We start from the raw sequence: 14035 nt of genomic DNA, 5'->3' as shown, positions 1-14035 counted from the left end.
AATTTTTCAACTACTTAATACTTTTTAGCTACCGTAATTTCCGGACTATAAGCCGCTACTTTTTTCCCACGCTTTGAACCTCGCGGCTTAAACAATGACGCGGCTAACATATGGATTTTTCCCGCTTTAAAATAAAAAAATAAATTAAAAAAACATTCTGTGACGTGCTCAGTTTTTTGGCGGCATGAAGCTTTCATTAGACCAATGAAATTGCCGAACGGGTTAAGGTCAAACAACTTTTTTGTTTACTGTTAGATTAAATCGAGCGCGCTCAAACTTCCCATCATTCTGATTACAGTAGTCATTTTGTCACCCTCATCATGGCAAAGACACGGAGAAATGCATATGATGCAGCTTTCAAGTTGAAAGCGATTGATCTGGCTGTTTTAAAAGAAAATAGAGCTGCTGCACGGGAGCTTGGTCTGGAGCAATGACTTTCTTGGTAGGCTACTGTTTACTGCTAATTTTTAATTTTTTGTTACAAGCTGTGTTTCGTTAAAGCCTATTTATTTTTGTTACAAGCCGTGTTTCGTTAAAGCCTATTTATTTTTGTTACAAGCCGTGTTTCGTTAAAGCCTATTTATTTTTGTTACAAGCCGTGTTTCGTTAAAGCCTGTGTAAAGTTTGTTTCAATATACCGGTAGGCACCTGCGGCTTATAGACATGTGCGGCTTATTTATGTTCAAAAAAAAATAAAAAATTAAATTCAGTGGGTGCGGCTTATATTCAGGTGCGCTTAATAGTCCGGAAATTACGGTACTTTGAATGTTAACCTAACTCCTAACCTTAACCTAGAAGGTTGTAAGTTTAGCAAATTTGTAAGCTATAATACGAATTGTAATTTGTAATATATCATACGAAATGGATGATGGATATTCACAAATTAATACATATGAAATGTAACACATCATATACTGAACAAAAACACTGGGGACAATAAAAGGCCACCACTCTTAAATGTGCAGTTTTGTCATAACACAATGCTGCAGCAACATCAACTCGAGCTGTTGCCAGACAATTTAATGTTAATTTCTCTACCATAAGCCGCCTCCAACGTAGTTTTAGAGAATTTGGCAGTATGTCCAACCAGCCTCAGACCACGTGAGACCACGCCAGCCCTGGACCTCCACACACGGCTTCTTCACCTGCGGGATCGTCTGAGACGAGCCACCCAGACAGCTGATGAAACTGAGAAGTATTTCTGTCTGTAATAAAGCCTTTTTGTGGGTTACAACTTATTCTGATTGGCTGGGCCTAGCTCCCCAGTGGGTGGGCCTACGCTATCCCAAGCCCCGCCCACCCATGCCTGCGCCCCTGTCCAGTAACGTGAAACCATCATTAGGGTCTAATGAAATTATTTCAATTGACTGATTTCCTTATATGAACTGTAACTCAGTAAAATAGTTGCATCAGTTGATTTTATATTTTTGTGTCGGATTTACATACAGAATAATAAATGCTCTGAGACCAGGTCTCTGGTTGAGGTACAAAGCTAATTGCAACTACGAAGGCAGGGAGAAATAAAACCACATTACCTGTGCGATAGTTACTTCCAACGACTTGATTTCCAGTCAGTTAATGAAGGAAATGTGTTTAATAAGAGGTGCAAAACAAACGTGTTTCCAACTGTCTCGTGCGAACTGCAAATCCGGAAGTGATGTATTTCCAGGCGTCTAGGAAATATCACACCAATTTAAACGTTCCGCCTCCTAAAACGTTCCGCCGTTTTTGGTTGTAGTCTAATCTCTGCAAAAGTGTATCTATCAAATCGAAGGAAGAGTGATTTAAAGGCTAAAAGCTTTCTCCTAAATTAGATGGGTGCTACTTACCGGCACACTTGACTCAAATTACTGCAGGTATGGTATGGTTGTCCTATTTCACTGTCAATTATGAGATAATAAATAAAGTAGGTGTTTATTTGGAATAAATACAATAAATTGTGATAATTATGTAAAATTAATTGTCAATCTATTATTCTACTTATATTATTCACCATTTATAACCAGTAAATACATGGGTCCCATGGTCCTAATTGACTCGCCTGGTTAAATACATGTTTAAAAATAAATAGATTAACCCTATATTATAGTAGTAACGTACCTCCTACATAACAGCGCAGCAGCTATGTTCATTCATGCAACAGTCCTATTGTACAGTCTTATTCTACATGGCTAATACATTCAGGTCTGCCTATATGTTGCCAAACTCATTTTGGGATTGATTATAAGTCCATTGACATAATTAAAATGTTCATTATTTGCTTAATTGAAACAGTCCCGAATAGAACTACTTCTCACTATTCAAACCTGGAGTGTTGGCAACCCTCACCATTGAAGACTTAGAATATGGCAGGGGTGTTTACTGGTCCTTCCACTGAACTCTGTCTGCTCCATCTACATCTGCCCAAAGATGTCTTCCACACACTGGGAAGACAGTTCAGGTAGTGGGGCTTCTTGCATAGCATGAAAGAGCCTCCTGAGGGACTTGAGTACTCATCTGAGACTTCCCTGTAGAGGAAACCCTGGTGTGTGGGATAGGGGTTCTCAACTCCTATGTCCCAGCAGGCTGAGTCCAGTGTGGTAGGGCAACTGGAATACGGGTCGAAGGTGCTGCTAGCACGAGCGGACTGGAGTCCACCATGGGCGTACTGGGGATGAAGAAATCCAGATGTAGGTGAGTAGTGGAAGGCCTGGCCCTCGCCCTGGGAGCAGAACGAGAACTCCTGGGCAACATTCCACAATCGAGCTTCTGGCAAAGCACCTGGAGAGCTAGTGCCCTCAGGAGCCTGTCGTGTCTTACTCCAACACTGAGGGACTGTTGTATCCGGCATCCCCCAGAGAGAGAGGGATGATAGATGCACACTTCAAACAGTACAAAGAGATAACAAACAAAACAAACATACAGACAAAAGGTAAAGGATGAATGAATCACAAGTATACAAGACAAACAGTATAAAGTATCAAACATTGAAAAACAGTTAATACAGTAAATACATACAATTCACTGAGGACAGTTCACATGTTAAGTATGTAATACCACGAATAGACAGAAACACAAACACTTGGATAGTCCGAATACTATGTCATACTATCAACAAACTATCTGTTGATTAGCAACTGCTTGCTACGTGACGTGTGTACAACACCCGTTGAATATGTAAAGGGCTGTAAAAAAGCTTAATGAAATTGTTGCCAGCAGAGCTGGTTAGGCTTTTTTCATGTCATCCATAGGTAAACAAATCATCGGCCAGAGCATCAAGTGTGCTCTCCGAGAGCGAAACTAGATGGGTGTGAACGATGCTGAATGGGTGTAGACAAATAAGAACTCTTCACTAGATACCAAAAAAATTCAATGGCCATTTTCTCAAAAGTGAGTTTACAAGTGGATCAACTTTCAAAGCAGAATTACTTTCCCATTGTTCCTCAAATGCAGTATATGATATACAATTTTGTAGCTCTGAGTCTCTACTTTTAACCAATGTAAAAAACACAATTTCAAATTTTGCTACATAAGACCAAGTCCAGGTGGTGAGTCACATATGCACAATGGCAAATAAGTCAATGTCATAAACAATACATTTATAAAACACATTCAGGAATTAAGATCGTTTAAAAAATGTTTTACTGAATCTCACCCAGGTAGTGCAATTGTTATTAATACAAACTATAATAATTGTGATATAAAATGAGGGCAAACTTGTTTTAGGTGGCTATTAGTTATTTATTGGAACAGAACAATGACAATATGGGTTTGTGAAACTGATTTGGAAAATGCACAGATATATGTGCATATGTATTCTTTATATTTACTGACCTCACTTGTATGTAGAATTCATTAGATTAAAGTTGAATAAGATTCACAAATCATATCAACTTGTTGTAAACCTTTTTGATACATTTCCAGTAGCCAGATGACAGCAATTGAAGATAGCACAAAAGTTGTAATGCGACCTGGATTTGAACCCTATTGATTAGAGACCCTATCAATCACATTTTAATGACAGTTACTATCGATCACATGTTGCATTGTGTTTGGCAGAAATGGGAGCCATTTGAGGTGTTATATAGCCTAAATAGCCTAGTGTATTCTTTATGTTTTGGGAGTACCCTTAATCCTTAAACCATTAAACACACCTATAATCTCACTGACGATAGGTATTTATCGCAGTGGTACAGGCTCTTCCTTCTCTTGCTACAACAAAAGCGGTACCTGCTGCGAATCGCCCCGGTAGCGACAAACCTACGGTTTCTACTTGTAGAATAGGCCCCAACAACTTGACTTTGAGCCAATCAGAGAGCACGAACCCACACGTGTGGGAGCCAACACAAAAGTAAAAAAAATAGGCAATTTTCTACATCAATAGATGAGCCAGTCACACTTTCTACGGAATGTAGGCTATGGGATGGTAGTTTTTTTGCCAGTGGTGTAAAGTTCTTAAGTAAAAATACTTGAAAGTACTACTTAAGTGGTTTTGTGGGGTATGTGTACTTTACTATTTATATTTTTGACAAGTTTTACTTTTACTTCACTACATTCCAAAAGACAATAATGTACTTTCTACTCCATACATTTTCCTTGACACCCAAAAGTACTCGTTACATTTTGAATGCTTAGCAGGACAGGAAAATGGTCTAATTCACACACTTATCAAGAGAACATTCCTGGTCATCCCTTAGCCAAGCAGGGTGGAAATGAATGAGTGGGACATACAAACAACATGAAACATGGATAAATAGATAAAACTGAATGTTTATATTTATTTAGCTTTGCACCATTGTTTTCACACCAAATAAATTATGACACTTCCTGAATCTGGTGTCATTGTAGGAAGGGGTTGTTTTCTTAAATGGAGAACAACAAACTAACATGGTGGGAAGTGATATCAGGTACACAGAATCACAAATCAAATAATAATAATAAATACAATAACCATGAAAAAAACTTTATTGAATTTAACTAGGACTATAAAATAATGAGGATTGTAAATATTTCATAATTGTATGGATTATATTTATTGTAGAAGTTGACACAGACAAAACACATAACACTCCCACTATGGACATTCCCCCCCACCCCCTCAAGTCTTTACTCTGCCTCCACCCCAATGGACATTTATTCATTCATCACTGCCATGGTAGTTCATCTTATTTCCATTGCTATTTTTTATTACAATTTTCATAATTTTATTCCACTTAGAGATCGAAGCCTAAGATTTCCACTGTACCCTACAATTACACCTGCAACCATGTGCATGTGACTATTAAACACTCTGAAACTGAATCTCTGAACTAAATACTTCCTCCAAGCTAGCAAACCACTGTGGCTAGTATTGACATTATAATTACATCACTATTGATTAGCTGCCTGTGTTAGCTGCCGAGTTAGTGGTGTCCTTTATGTTGTGATAGCTAGCGAATATGCTAACGTTAGCTAGGTACCTGAACATTCAGCCTTGGGCCTGCCGAGTGGCGCAGTGGTCTAAGGGACTGCACTGCAGTGCTAGCTGTGCCACTAGAGATTCTGGGTTTGAGTCCAGGCTCTGTCGCAGCCGGCCGCACCGGGGCGGCGCACAATTGGCCCAGCGTCATCCGGGTTAGGGCTTAGCTGGCAGGGATGTCATTGTCCCATCGCGCACTTGTGACTCCTGTGGCGGGCTGGGTGCAGTGCACGCTGACACGGTGTTTCCTCCGACACATTTGTGCGGTTGGCTTCTGGGTTAAGTTGGAATTGTGTCAAGAAGTAGTTCGGGTTGGGTTGTATATATCGGAGGACGCACGGCTCTTGACCTTCGCCTCTCCCGAGTCTGTAAAAAAATGGGGTAAAACTGGGTAAAAATAAACAACAACATTCGGCTATGGACTGGCAGTATGGGATTATGGAGAGTGAATTAAATCATTTCTTCATCATCTTGCTAGGTAGTTATCTAGCTGTGTCCATCGGCTAGTATAGTCAAGGCTTTCTACAAAATAGCAACATTAGCGCAATCTAAACCATAAGCAGACATGCATTGCCAAACAACGTTACTGCCAACTGGTTTGGAGTATGTTAAAAAGGTGGCTGACGAATTCAAGGTCTTTGCTGTGTGAACACAGAAGATATTGACTGCTGACACTCTGTTCAGAGGTGCTAAGTACTGTTGGCAGGCAAACGTTTGACAATCCTACCGGTATGTCTGAGCTGTAAGTGTCACATTATCACAGTCGTGGACAATTTAGCAAGCTTAGAAGATTAGTGCATTTCATTTAAGTGATGTTTTGTGAGATCATCAGTCATTCGCACGACATTAGCATGACAAGCATGTTGATTCACTTCATCAGTAGGTCACAGGTTGCTTGACTTCTGTTTTTATTCATTTTGATCTTATTACAAAACTCGTTCAAGTTATAAACACGTTCAATTCAACCCCCAAAGAGGCATAATAGTGTCCACACGATAAGACAAAATATGACACTGGTAAGGAATATATAAAAGATGGCCAAGATACTTTACATAATACATGGGTAAAAAGGAATAGTTAAATACATAAAACAAATTTAGTTGAACTTATTGCTTATTTTGAAGGACATTTTATTCTGTTTAGCCAATTCTTGATTTTTTTTATTTCTTTAATAAAAAAGTGGTTTTGGAAAAGTTTGGATTAATATTATATAAAATAAAATGTTCCACTTACAGTAATAAATAATGACCAAGTAGTATAAACAACTTTGCAAGGAGACTGGTCAGTATCATAACTTAAATCTAAGCACAAGTTGTTTTTATGACATAAAAAAAATGACTTTGAAAGCTTGTTTGCCAGGATACATCTGGGCTACTGTATTGATTAAATGCTTGTAACATAGACGCAGAGTCAGGAAACAAGTGCAGTTAGTGAGTTGAATGACTAAGACCATGGAACAAAACAAGAGCTGCATCTAACATGGAAACATAAACACTATTGTCTGGTGGGTGATAACAACGGAGTGCAAGATACATGGGAAGTAATCAGGGAGGTGATGAAGTTCAGGTGTGCCTAATGATGAGGCGCAAGTGTTCTGTTGGGTTGCGTCAATCGAATCTGGTATTAGGATATAAACAAACCATGCAACTTAGTTTTGCAATGATTATTTAATTCATCTTTAAGTAAATAGAATGATAGTACAAATGGTAAATATGATGTTCGTATATACGGGCTCACTGCACCACCTCGCAGAGTATACAGAGAACTGAGTGTCCCATCCTTTGTTCTTCCTTAAATACTCTGACAGAGATAGTTCCCGCTCACTGCTGGCCTGTCAGAGGGAGGATGAGCATGGTTTAAACTTACTCATCCTATCGTTGGCGTGCAGGCTGGTCCCAGCCTCGTGACGCACTTCCTGTACACTCTGAGCCCGTTATTGTATTTCAGTATCAAGTGGTTTCTTATGTGACTCTAGTTTGAGAAACAGCCTTCTGCATGCCTCAACAGTTTTACCCCCTATTTAGCCACACAAGCATGTAGCTTAACAAAACAATAGAACATATTGATACATGTGCTGATGTAAAAAGAAAATTATTCCTCACAGTTTGTATAGATGGAGGTGCTCGTATAGATGGGTTGCCAGGAACGGTGGTTAGTAGACCGACATCGAGCGCCGGAAAGCAGGAGTAGACGTGACAATTCTAAACAAAATGAATGACGTCTTAATCAAAACAAATGGATTAACCTCTGTGATTGGTGTATGATGAATCCACACGGTTTTCCTTCTGCATTTCTTACATCACAACAATGCAGTACAATATCGCCATTCAACTATGAACCTCCATCTCCCAGCTTCCTCCTTCTGTCTTGGTTCGATGTCATTATGACATAATTTTAACCAGTTTTGCCCACTGAGTAAGGAGTCATGGGTCTATTCAGTGAGGTGAAATGTTTTTAACGTTTCAGGTAGAACAGTAATGGATAGAGATAACATGATTCCATATTCTACCTGAAAGATAATCATGTCTCTCCACACAATATGTTTGAAACTGAATATAATTTTTTTATATCTTTTTTCTCTATCTGAACATTCTGTAACATTGTTCTCTCCTGAACACACCCCTTAGTTCGCAAACAATATTCACATGAGCCCTACTCTTCTGCCATCATCAGACAAATGTATATGTGTGCGCTTGTGTCTGTATGTGCAAGCATGTCTGTGTATGTTTTTGCATATGTGTAGGCCTACTAGGTCTTAATTAGCCTATATAGGACCACTCTGAAAGGCACCGACACCCACCCTTGACAGTACACTCCCAAGAAGATACACATGGAATTTACTGTAATCTGGCCCTATAACTACAGATATAAGGTCATAGCTGTCTCTTTCTCTCTGTAGGCATCACCTCTCCCGAGGAGTCTGAGTCTTTGCTGATAATGCTTCAGAGAGATGCTTCCTGGTTTGAACCAGGGAGCAGATCTGGGGTTACACCATAGAGATAGATAGAAGCCTCATCTTTGCATACCTGCTATTTTAGCATGCATGGGCAGCGCCATTGACACTATCTCAATTTTAAAGTAATCCATTTTCTTCTTATTTTGTGTTTAAATAAAGTGTAAAGCTAATATTGCTGATTTAGTTCTGAAACCAAATATTGTGTGTCATTCATTTATTGTGGCCACTAGATGGTGGTTATATAGTTTAGAGCCATTTACAAACCACAACACCCAATTTAAATTGGAAGTCATTGGCTGATTACTCCCAACCCAAAGGAACCCCCAGCCAGTTGACTACTTTAAAATGGTGGACGCCCTCAAAGGCAATGTCCATGCTAAAACGAGATATAAATGAGGGCTCCCGAGTGGCGCAGCGGTCTAAGGCAATTCATCTCAGTGCAAGAGGTGTCCCTGGTTTAAATCCATGCTGTCTCACATCCGGCTGTGATTGGGAGTCCCATAGGGCAGCACATAATTGATCCAGTGCCATCCAGGCTTAGCTGTGGTAAATAGGAATGTGTTCTTACATGACTTGCCTGGTTAAATAAAAAATATATTAAAAAATGTGTAAATCACAAACAACATTCCTGTGTGGCCAGACTGTAGAATTCTATAAGATATTCCATTTATAAATGAGGATAACAGATAAGTGTAACAACAAAATATAACCAATGTTAATTCTGACTCCATATTATGTTATCAAATGCAAGAGACTCAGTCAAGCTACTAGGCAGCCATCATACAATTAGATCTCCCCAAATTTAACTTATATATAATGCCTTCGGAATGTATTCAGAACCCTTGATTTTTTCCACATTTTGTTATGTTACAGTCTTATTCTAAAATGGATTAAATTTTAAAAATCCTCAGCAATCTACACACAATAACCCCAGATGACAAAGTGAAAACAGGTTTTTAGACATTTTTACACATTTATGAAAAATAAAAACAGAAATAGCTTATTTACATAAGTATTCAGACCCTTTGCTATGAGACACTAAATTGAGGTCAGGTGCATCCTGTTTCCATTGATCATCCTTGAGATGTTTCTACAACTTGATTGGAGTCCACCTGTGGTAAATTCAATTGATTGGACATGATTTGGAAAGACACACACCTGCCTATAAAAGGTACCACAGTTGACAGTGCATCGCAGAGCAAAAACTAAGCCATGAGGTTGAATGAATTGTCTGTAGAGCTCTGCGACAGGATTTTGTAGAGTCATAGATCTGGGGAAGGCTACCAAAAAAATGTCTGCCACCATCCCTATGGTGAAGCATGGTGGTGGCAGTATCATGCTGTGGGAATGTTTTTCAGGGGCAGGGACTGGGAGACTAGTCAGGATCGAGGCAAAGATGAACAGAGCAAAGTAGAGGCCTCCTTGATGAAAACCTGATCCAGAGTGCTTAGGACCTCAGCCTGGGGCAAAGGTTCACATTCCAACAGGACAACTACCCTAAACACACAGCTAAGACAACGTGGGAGTGGCTTCGGGACAAGTCTCTGAGTGTCCTTGAGAGGCCCAGCCCGAGCCCGGATTTGAACCCAATTGAACATCTCTGGAGAGACCTGTAAATAGCTGTGCAGCAACGCTCCCCATCCAACCTGACAGACCTTGAGATTATCTGCAGAGATGAATGGGAGAAACTCCCCAAGTACTGGTGTGCCAAGGTTGTAGCGTCATACCCAAGAAGACTCAAGGTTGTAATCACTGGCAAAGGTGCTTCAACAAAGTACTGAGTAAAGGGTCTGAATAATGTAAATGTAATATTTCATAGATTTATTTTTTATTTTTAGACATTTGCAAAAATGTCTGAACCGTTTCTGCTTTGCCTTTATGGGGTATTGTGTGTAGATTGAAGGGGTGGTACGATTTAATCAATTTGAGAAGAATTAGTAAGAATTATAATAAAATTCATCACATATTTTTCATTAGTTGAGAATCTTGCAGTATCAAAAAGAACAGCACAAACTTGCAGATGTCCCTACCAAATCAGAAGATCCACAACATGTCTCATACACACATTGGGGAAAAAATGCTCAAGTGATTATTTCCCAGACTGACAAAATGTACATTTCTCATCAAAATTTCTAATATATATACAAATACTTTCGTTGGACGACTAACACATGAGTTTTTATAGTGCCCTCTATCTCTATGACTGTCACCAACTAGCTGTCGGTTGAATATTATTACGTAGTTTCCGGTATTACGCCCCGACTCACCAAAAAAAACTGTCGAACTGGCAAGGAGCAGTCAAAAGGGGTCGAAAATACTCAAAGATTCTACAGTAAGTTAATGTTGTGTATGAATAAGCCTCCCGTCCCCGATACTGTCACGTTGTTCGTATTATCAAGACAAGTAGCAAACAAACAATTAATGATATGCTAACGTAAAGTTAGCTTGGCTAATAGGTAGCTAGCTAGTTAGCAATACTAATCTCTGTAGCTTTGATAGCACAGCACTCGTGTAAGACGAACGTATATTTGTCAGATCTGCTAAAGTAGTTAACATCATACAGTTACTTTCTACATAGACTCGTTTTGGTGGATAGTGTAAACAATTAACAAGTAGCTCGCTAACTAGTCTCTGGCCGGATGGCTCGTTTTGACAGCGGTATGACGCAACGCGACAGGTGTTCTGAAGACTCGAATGTCTCTCCCTGAATTGTTGCTTGCTAGGCCAGGGGTGTCAGAGGTCCAGTGTCTGTGTTTATGTTTATCCGTGACTTCTGTTGAATATAGTAAAATGCTGACTAAGCACTCGAGCAACAATATTTTCTTAAACTGGCCATACATAGGATTAAATAGTGATCATCAGGACTGACTGTGTGTCTCACTCATTAATTACATTATAAAAGCATTTAAAAGTATTAGCTAGCTAGCCAATATTCCTGTTTTTTTTTTATTATAAATTAACATGAACAATTCCAGAGACTGTCAATCTGTGCATGTCAATACATTTGAGTAGCCTAGCTAGTACCACAAGTAAGGACGTTCAAAATGTTCAGATGTTTGAGAAGCATGGTCTTAATCACTTTCTCTCCATTTGACAGAACCCCAAGAAACATAGCTGCTTCACTCTCCACCAGGATTACATTGTGATTGGACACAGAACCGTCTCCCTGCCAATGACAGCTCTTTAGAGGGGAAATTTCCCTGTCCACCATAGTCATTAGCTGAGCTGGACTTGAGATCACAATGATGAAAATGATCTGAGGGAGTCTTCCTCCTCAGGTGTAGGAGGCGGGCCCTGTCCTTTCCCATCCCCTTGACACACCCATTAATATGAACCATGGACCCAGGAGCAGTTGACAGTCCCGTCACCTTAGTCATCAAGGCCCCCAACCAGAAGTATGACGACCAGACAATAAACTGTTTTCTCAACTGGACGGTGGAGAAACTGAAGAGTCACATCTCGAACGTGTACCCAAGCAAGCCGGTGAGTGGGTACTGCCATTTTTTTGTTTTTTTGCTGAAACATGAGGTGATGGCGGTGGATGAATGGCACGACAATGGGCCTTAGGATCTCGATCACAGTATCTCTGTGCATTCAAATTGCCGTCGATAAAATGCAATTGTGTTCATTGTCCGTAGCTTATGCCTGCCCATACCATAACCCCACCGCCACCATGGGGCACTCTGTTCACAACGTTGACTTCAGCAAACCGCTCACCCACACAACGCCATACACGTGGTCTGCGGTTGTGAGGCCGGTTGGACGTACTGACAAATTCTCTAAAACGACGTTGGAGGCAGCTTATGGTAGAGAAGTTCTCTTGCAACAGCTCTGGTGGACATTCCTGCAGTCAGCATGTCCAATTGCACGCTCCCTCATAACTTGAGACATCTGTGGCATTGTGTTGTGTCAAAAATGCTCATTTTAGAGTGGCCTTATGAAACATTTCTGCAATCTTTTATTTCAGCATGAAACATGGGACCAACACTTTACATGTTGTGTTTTTGTTCAGTATAGCATTGAAGTAGACTTACTTCTCCAGAATCGGAGGAAGAAATAAGCCCTGATTTTTCATGTTATACACTTGTGAGGTAATTGCAGTTGGGCTATTCATCTTAGCATTTTCTATTACCAAAAGGAGGCTGTAGACAGTCTCATTGTTTTCTGGCTGAGCTCCATAAACTGAAAGTAAATCTCAAAAGGGGACATCCACCTGGGAAAGCACAACAAAACTGTGTAACCACAGCAACCAACCAAGCATCCAAAAGTAAGGGATTAGTTAAGGGATATTGTCTTAATAGTTCATTTGCAAGGGTAAGGTTTTCCAAAATGAATGACACATTGGGTTCTCTGCCACATTGTTTATTTGTGAGCACTATCTTGATGCGCCTTGACCACAAAACCAAAACCCAACTATCACTTCTGAGCATAGACTACATTTTTGGGATTTGAAATGCTTGATTTTACATGTACATAGGTCCACATTTACGTATAGTACCAGTCAAAAGTTTGGACACCTACTCATTCAAGGGTTTTTATTTTTACTATTTTCTACATTGTGGAATAATAGTGAAGATGTAAAAACTATGAAAAAACATGTAATCATGTAGTAACCAAAAAAGTGTTGAACAAATCAAAATATATTTGAGATTCTTCAAATAGCCACCCTTTGCCTTGATGACAGCTTTGCACACTCTTGGCATTCTCAACCAGCTTCATGAGGTAGTCACCTGGAATATATTTCAATTAACAGGTGTGCCTTGTTAAAAGTGAATTTGTGGAATTTCTTTCCTTAATGCGTTTGAGCCAATCAGTTGTGACAAGGTAGGGGTGGTATACCGAAGATAGCCCTATTTGGTAAAAGACCAAGTCCATATTATGGTAGTCCATCGATACTTTGACATGGTCAGTCAATACGGAAACTTTCACAGGAAAGGAAGACCCAGGGTTCCCTCTGCTGCAGAGGATACGTTCATTTGAATTAACTGCACCTCAGATTGCAGCCCAATCAAATGCTTCAGAGTTCATGTAACATACACATCTCAACATCAACTGTTCAGAGGAGATTGCGTGAATCAGGCCTTCATGGTCGAATTGCTGCGAAGAAAGGACACCAATAAGAAGAGACTTGCTTGGGCCAAGAAACACGAGCAGTGGACATTAGACCAGTGGACATCTGTCCTTTGGTCTGATGAGTCCAAATTAGAGATTTTTGCTTCCAACCGCTGTGTCTTTGTGAGACGCAGAGTAGGTGAATGGATGATCTCTGCATGTGTGGTTCCCACTGTGAAGCATGGAGGAGGAGGAGGTGGGATGGAGTGGGGGTGCTTTGGTGGTAACACGGTCAGTGATTTATTTAGAATTCAAGGCACACTTAACCAGCATGGCCTCCACAGCATTCTGCAGCGATACTCCATCCACTCTGGTTTGCGCTTAGTGGGGCTATCATTTGTTTTTCAACAGGACAATGACCCAACACACCTCCAGGCTGTTTAAGGGCTATTTGACCAAGAAGGAGAGTGTGATGGTGCTGCATCAGATGACCTGGCCTCCACAATCACCCGACCTCAACCCAATTGTGATGGTTTGGGATGAGTTGGACCGCAGAGTGAATGAAAGCAGCCAACAAGTGCTCAGCATAT

The 14035-nt window shown here is 40.1% G+C and overlaps 2 protein-coding genes across 2 annotated transcripts in view; one reads left to right on the top strand and one right to left on the bottom strand.

The window, feature by feature from the left end:
- Positions 1 to 1687, bottom strand: part of LOC106581260 (ribosome biogenesis protein BMS1 homolog) — a 39631-nt gene extending 37944 nt beyond the window's left edge. The window contains exon 1 of the mRNA XM_014163214.3: positions 1536 to 1687. The gene's annotated coding sequence lies outside the window, so the exon portion shown is untranslated. The remainder of the gene's footprint in view (positions 1 to 1535) is intronic.
- A 9788-nt stretch (positions 1688 to 11475) lies between these two features.
- On the top strand, positions 11476 to 12207 carry herp2 (Homocysteine-responsive endoplasmic reticulum-resident ubiquitin-like domain member 2 protein). The gene is given in 1 exon segment (NM_001146672.1): positions 11476 to 12207. A coding segment is annotated over 1 exon segment (231 nt). The 5' UTR covers positions 11476 to 11729; the 3' UTR covers positions 11961 to 12207.
- The last annotated feature ends 1828 nt before the right edge of the window (positions 12208 to 14035 follow it).

Source organism: Salmo salar, chromosome 02 (genome assembly GCF_965601325.2).
Source record: "Salmo salar chromosome 02, fSalSal1, whole genome shotgun sequence".
Taxonomy (NCBI): Eukaryota; Metazoa; Chordata; class Actinopteri; order Salmoniformes; family Salmonidae; genus Salmo; species Salmo salar.
Note: the sequence above shows the minus strand (reverse complement) of the source record. Positions and strands in the feature narration are given on the sequence as shown.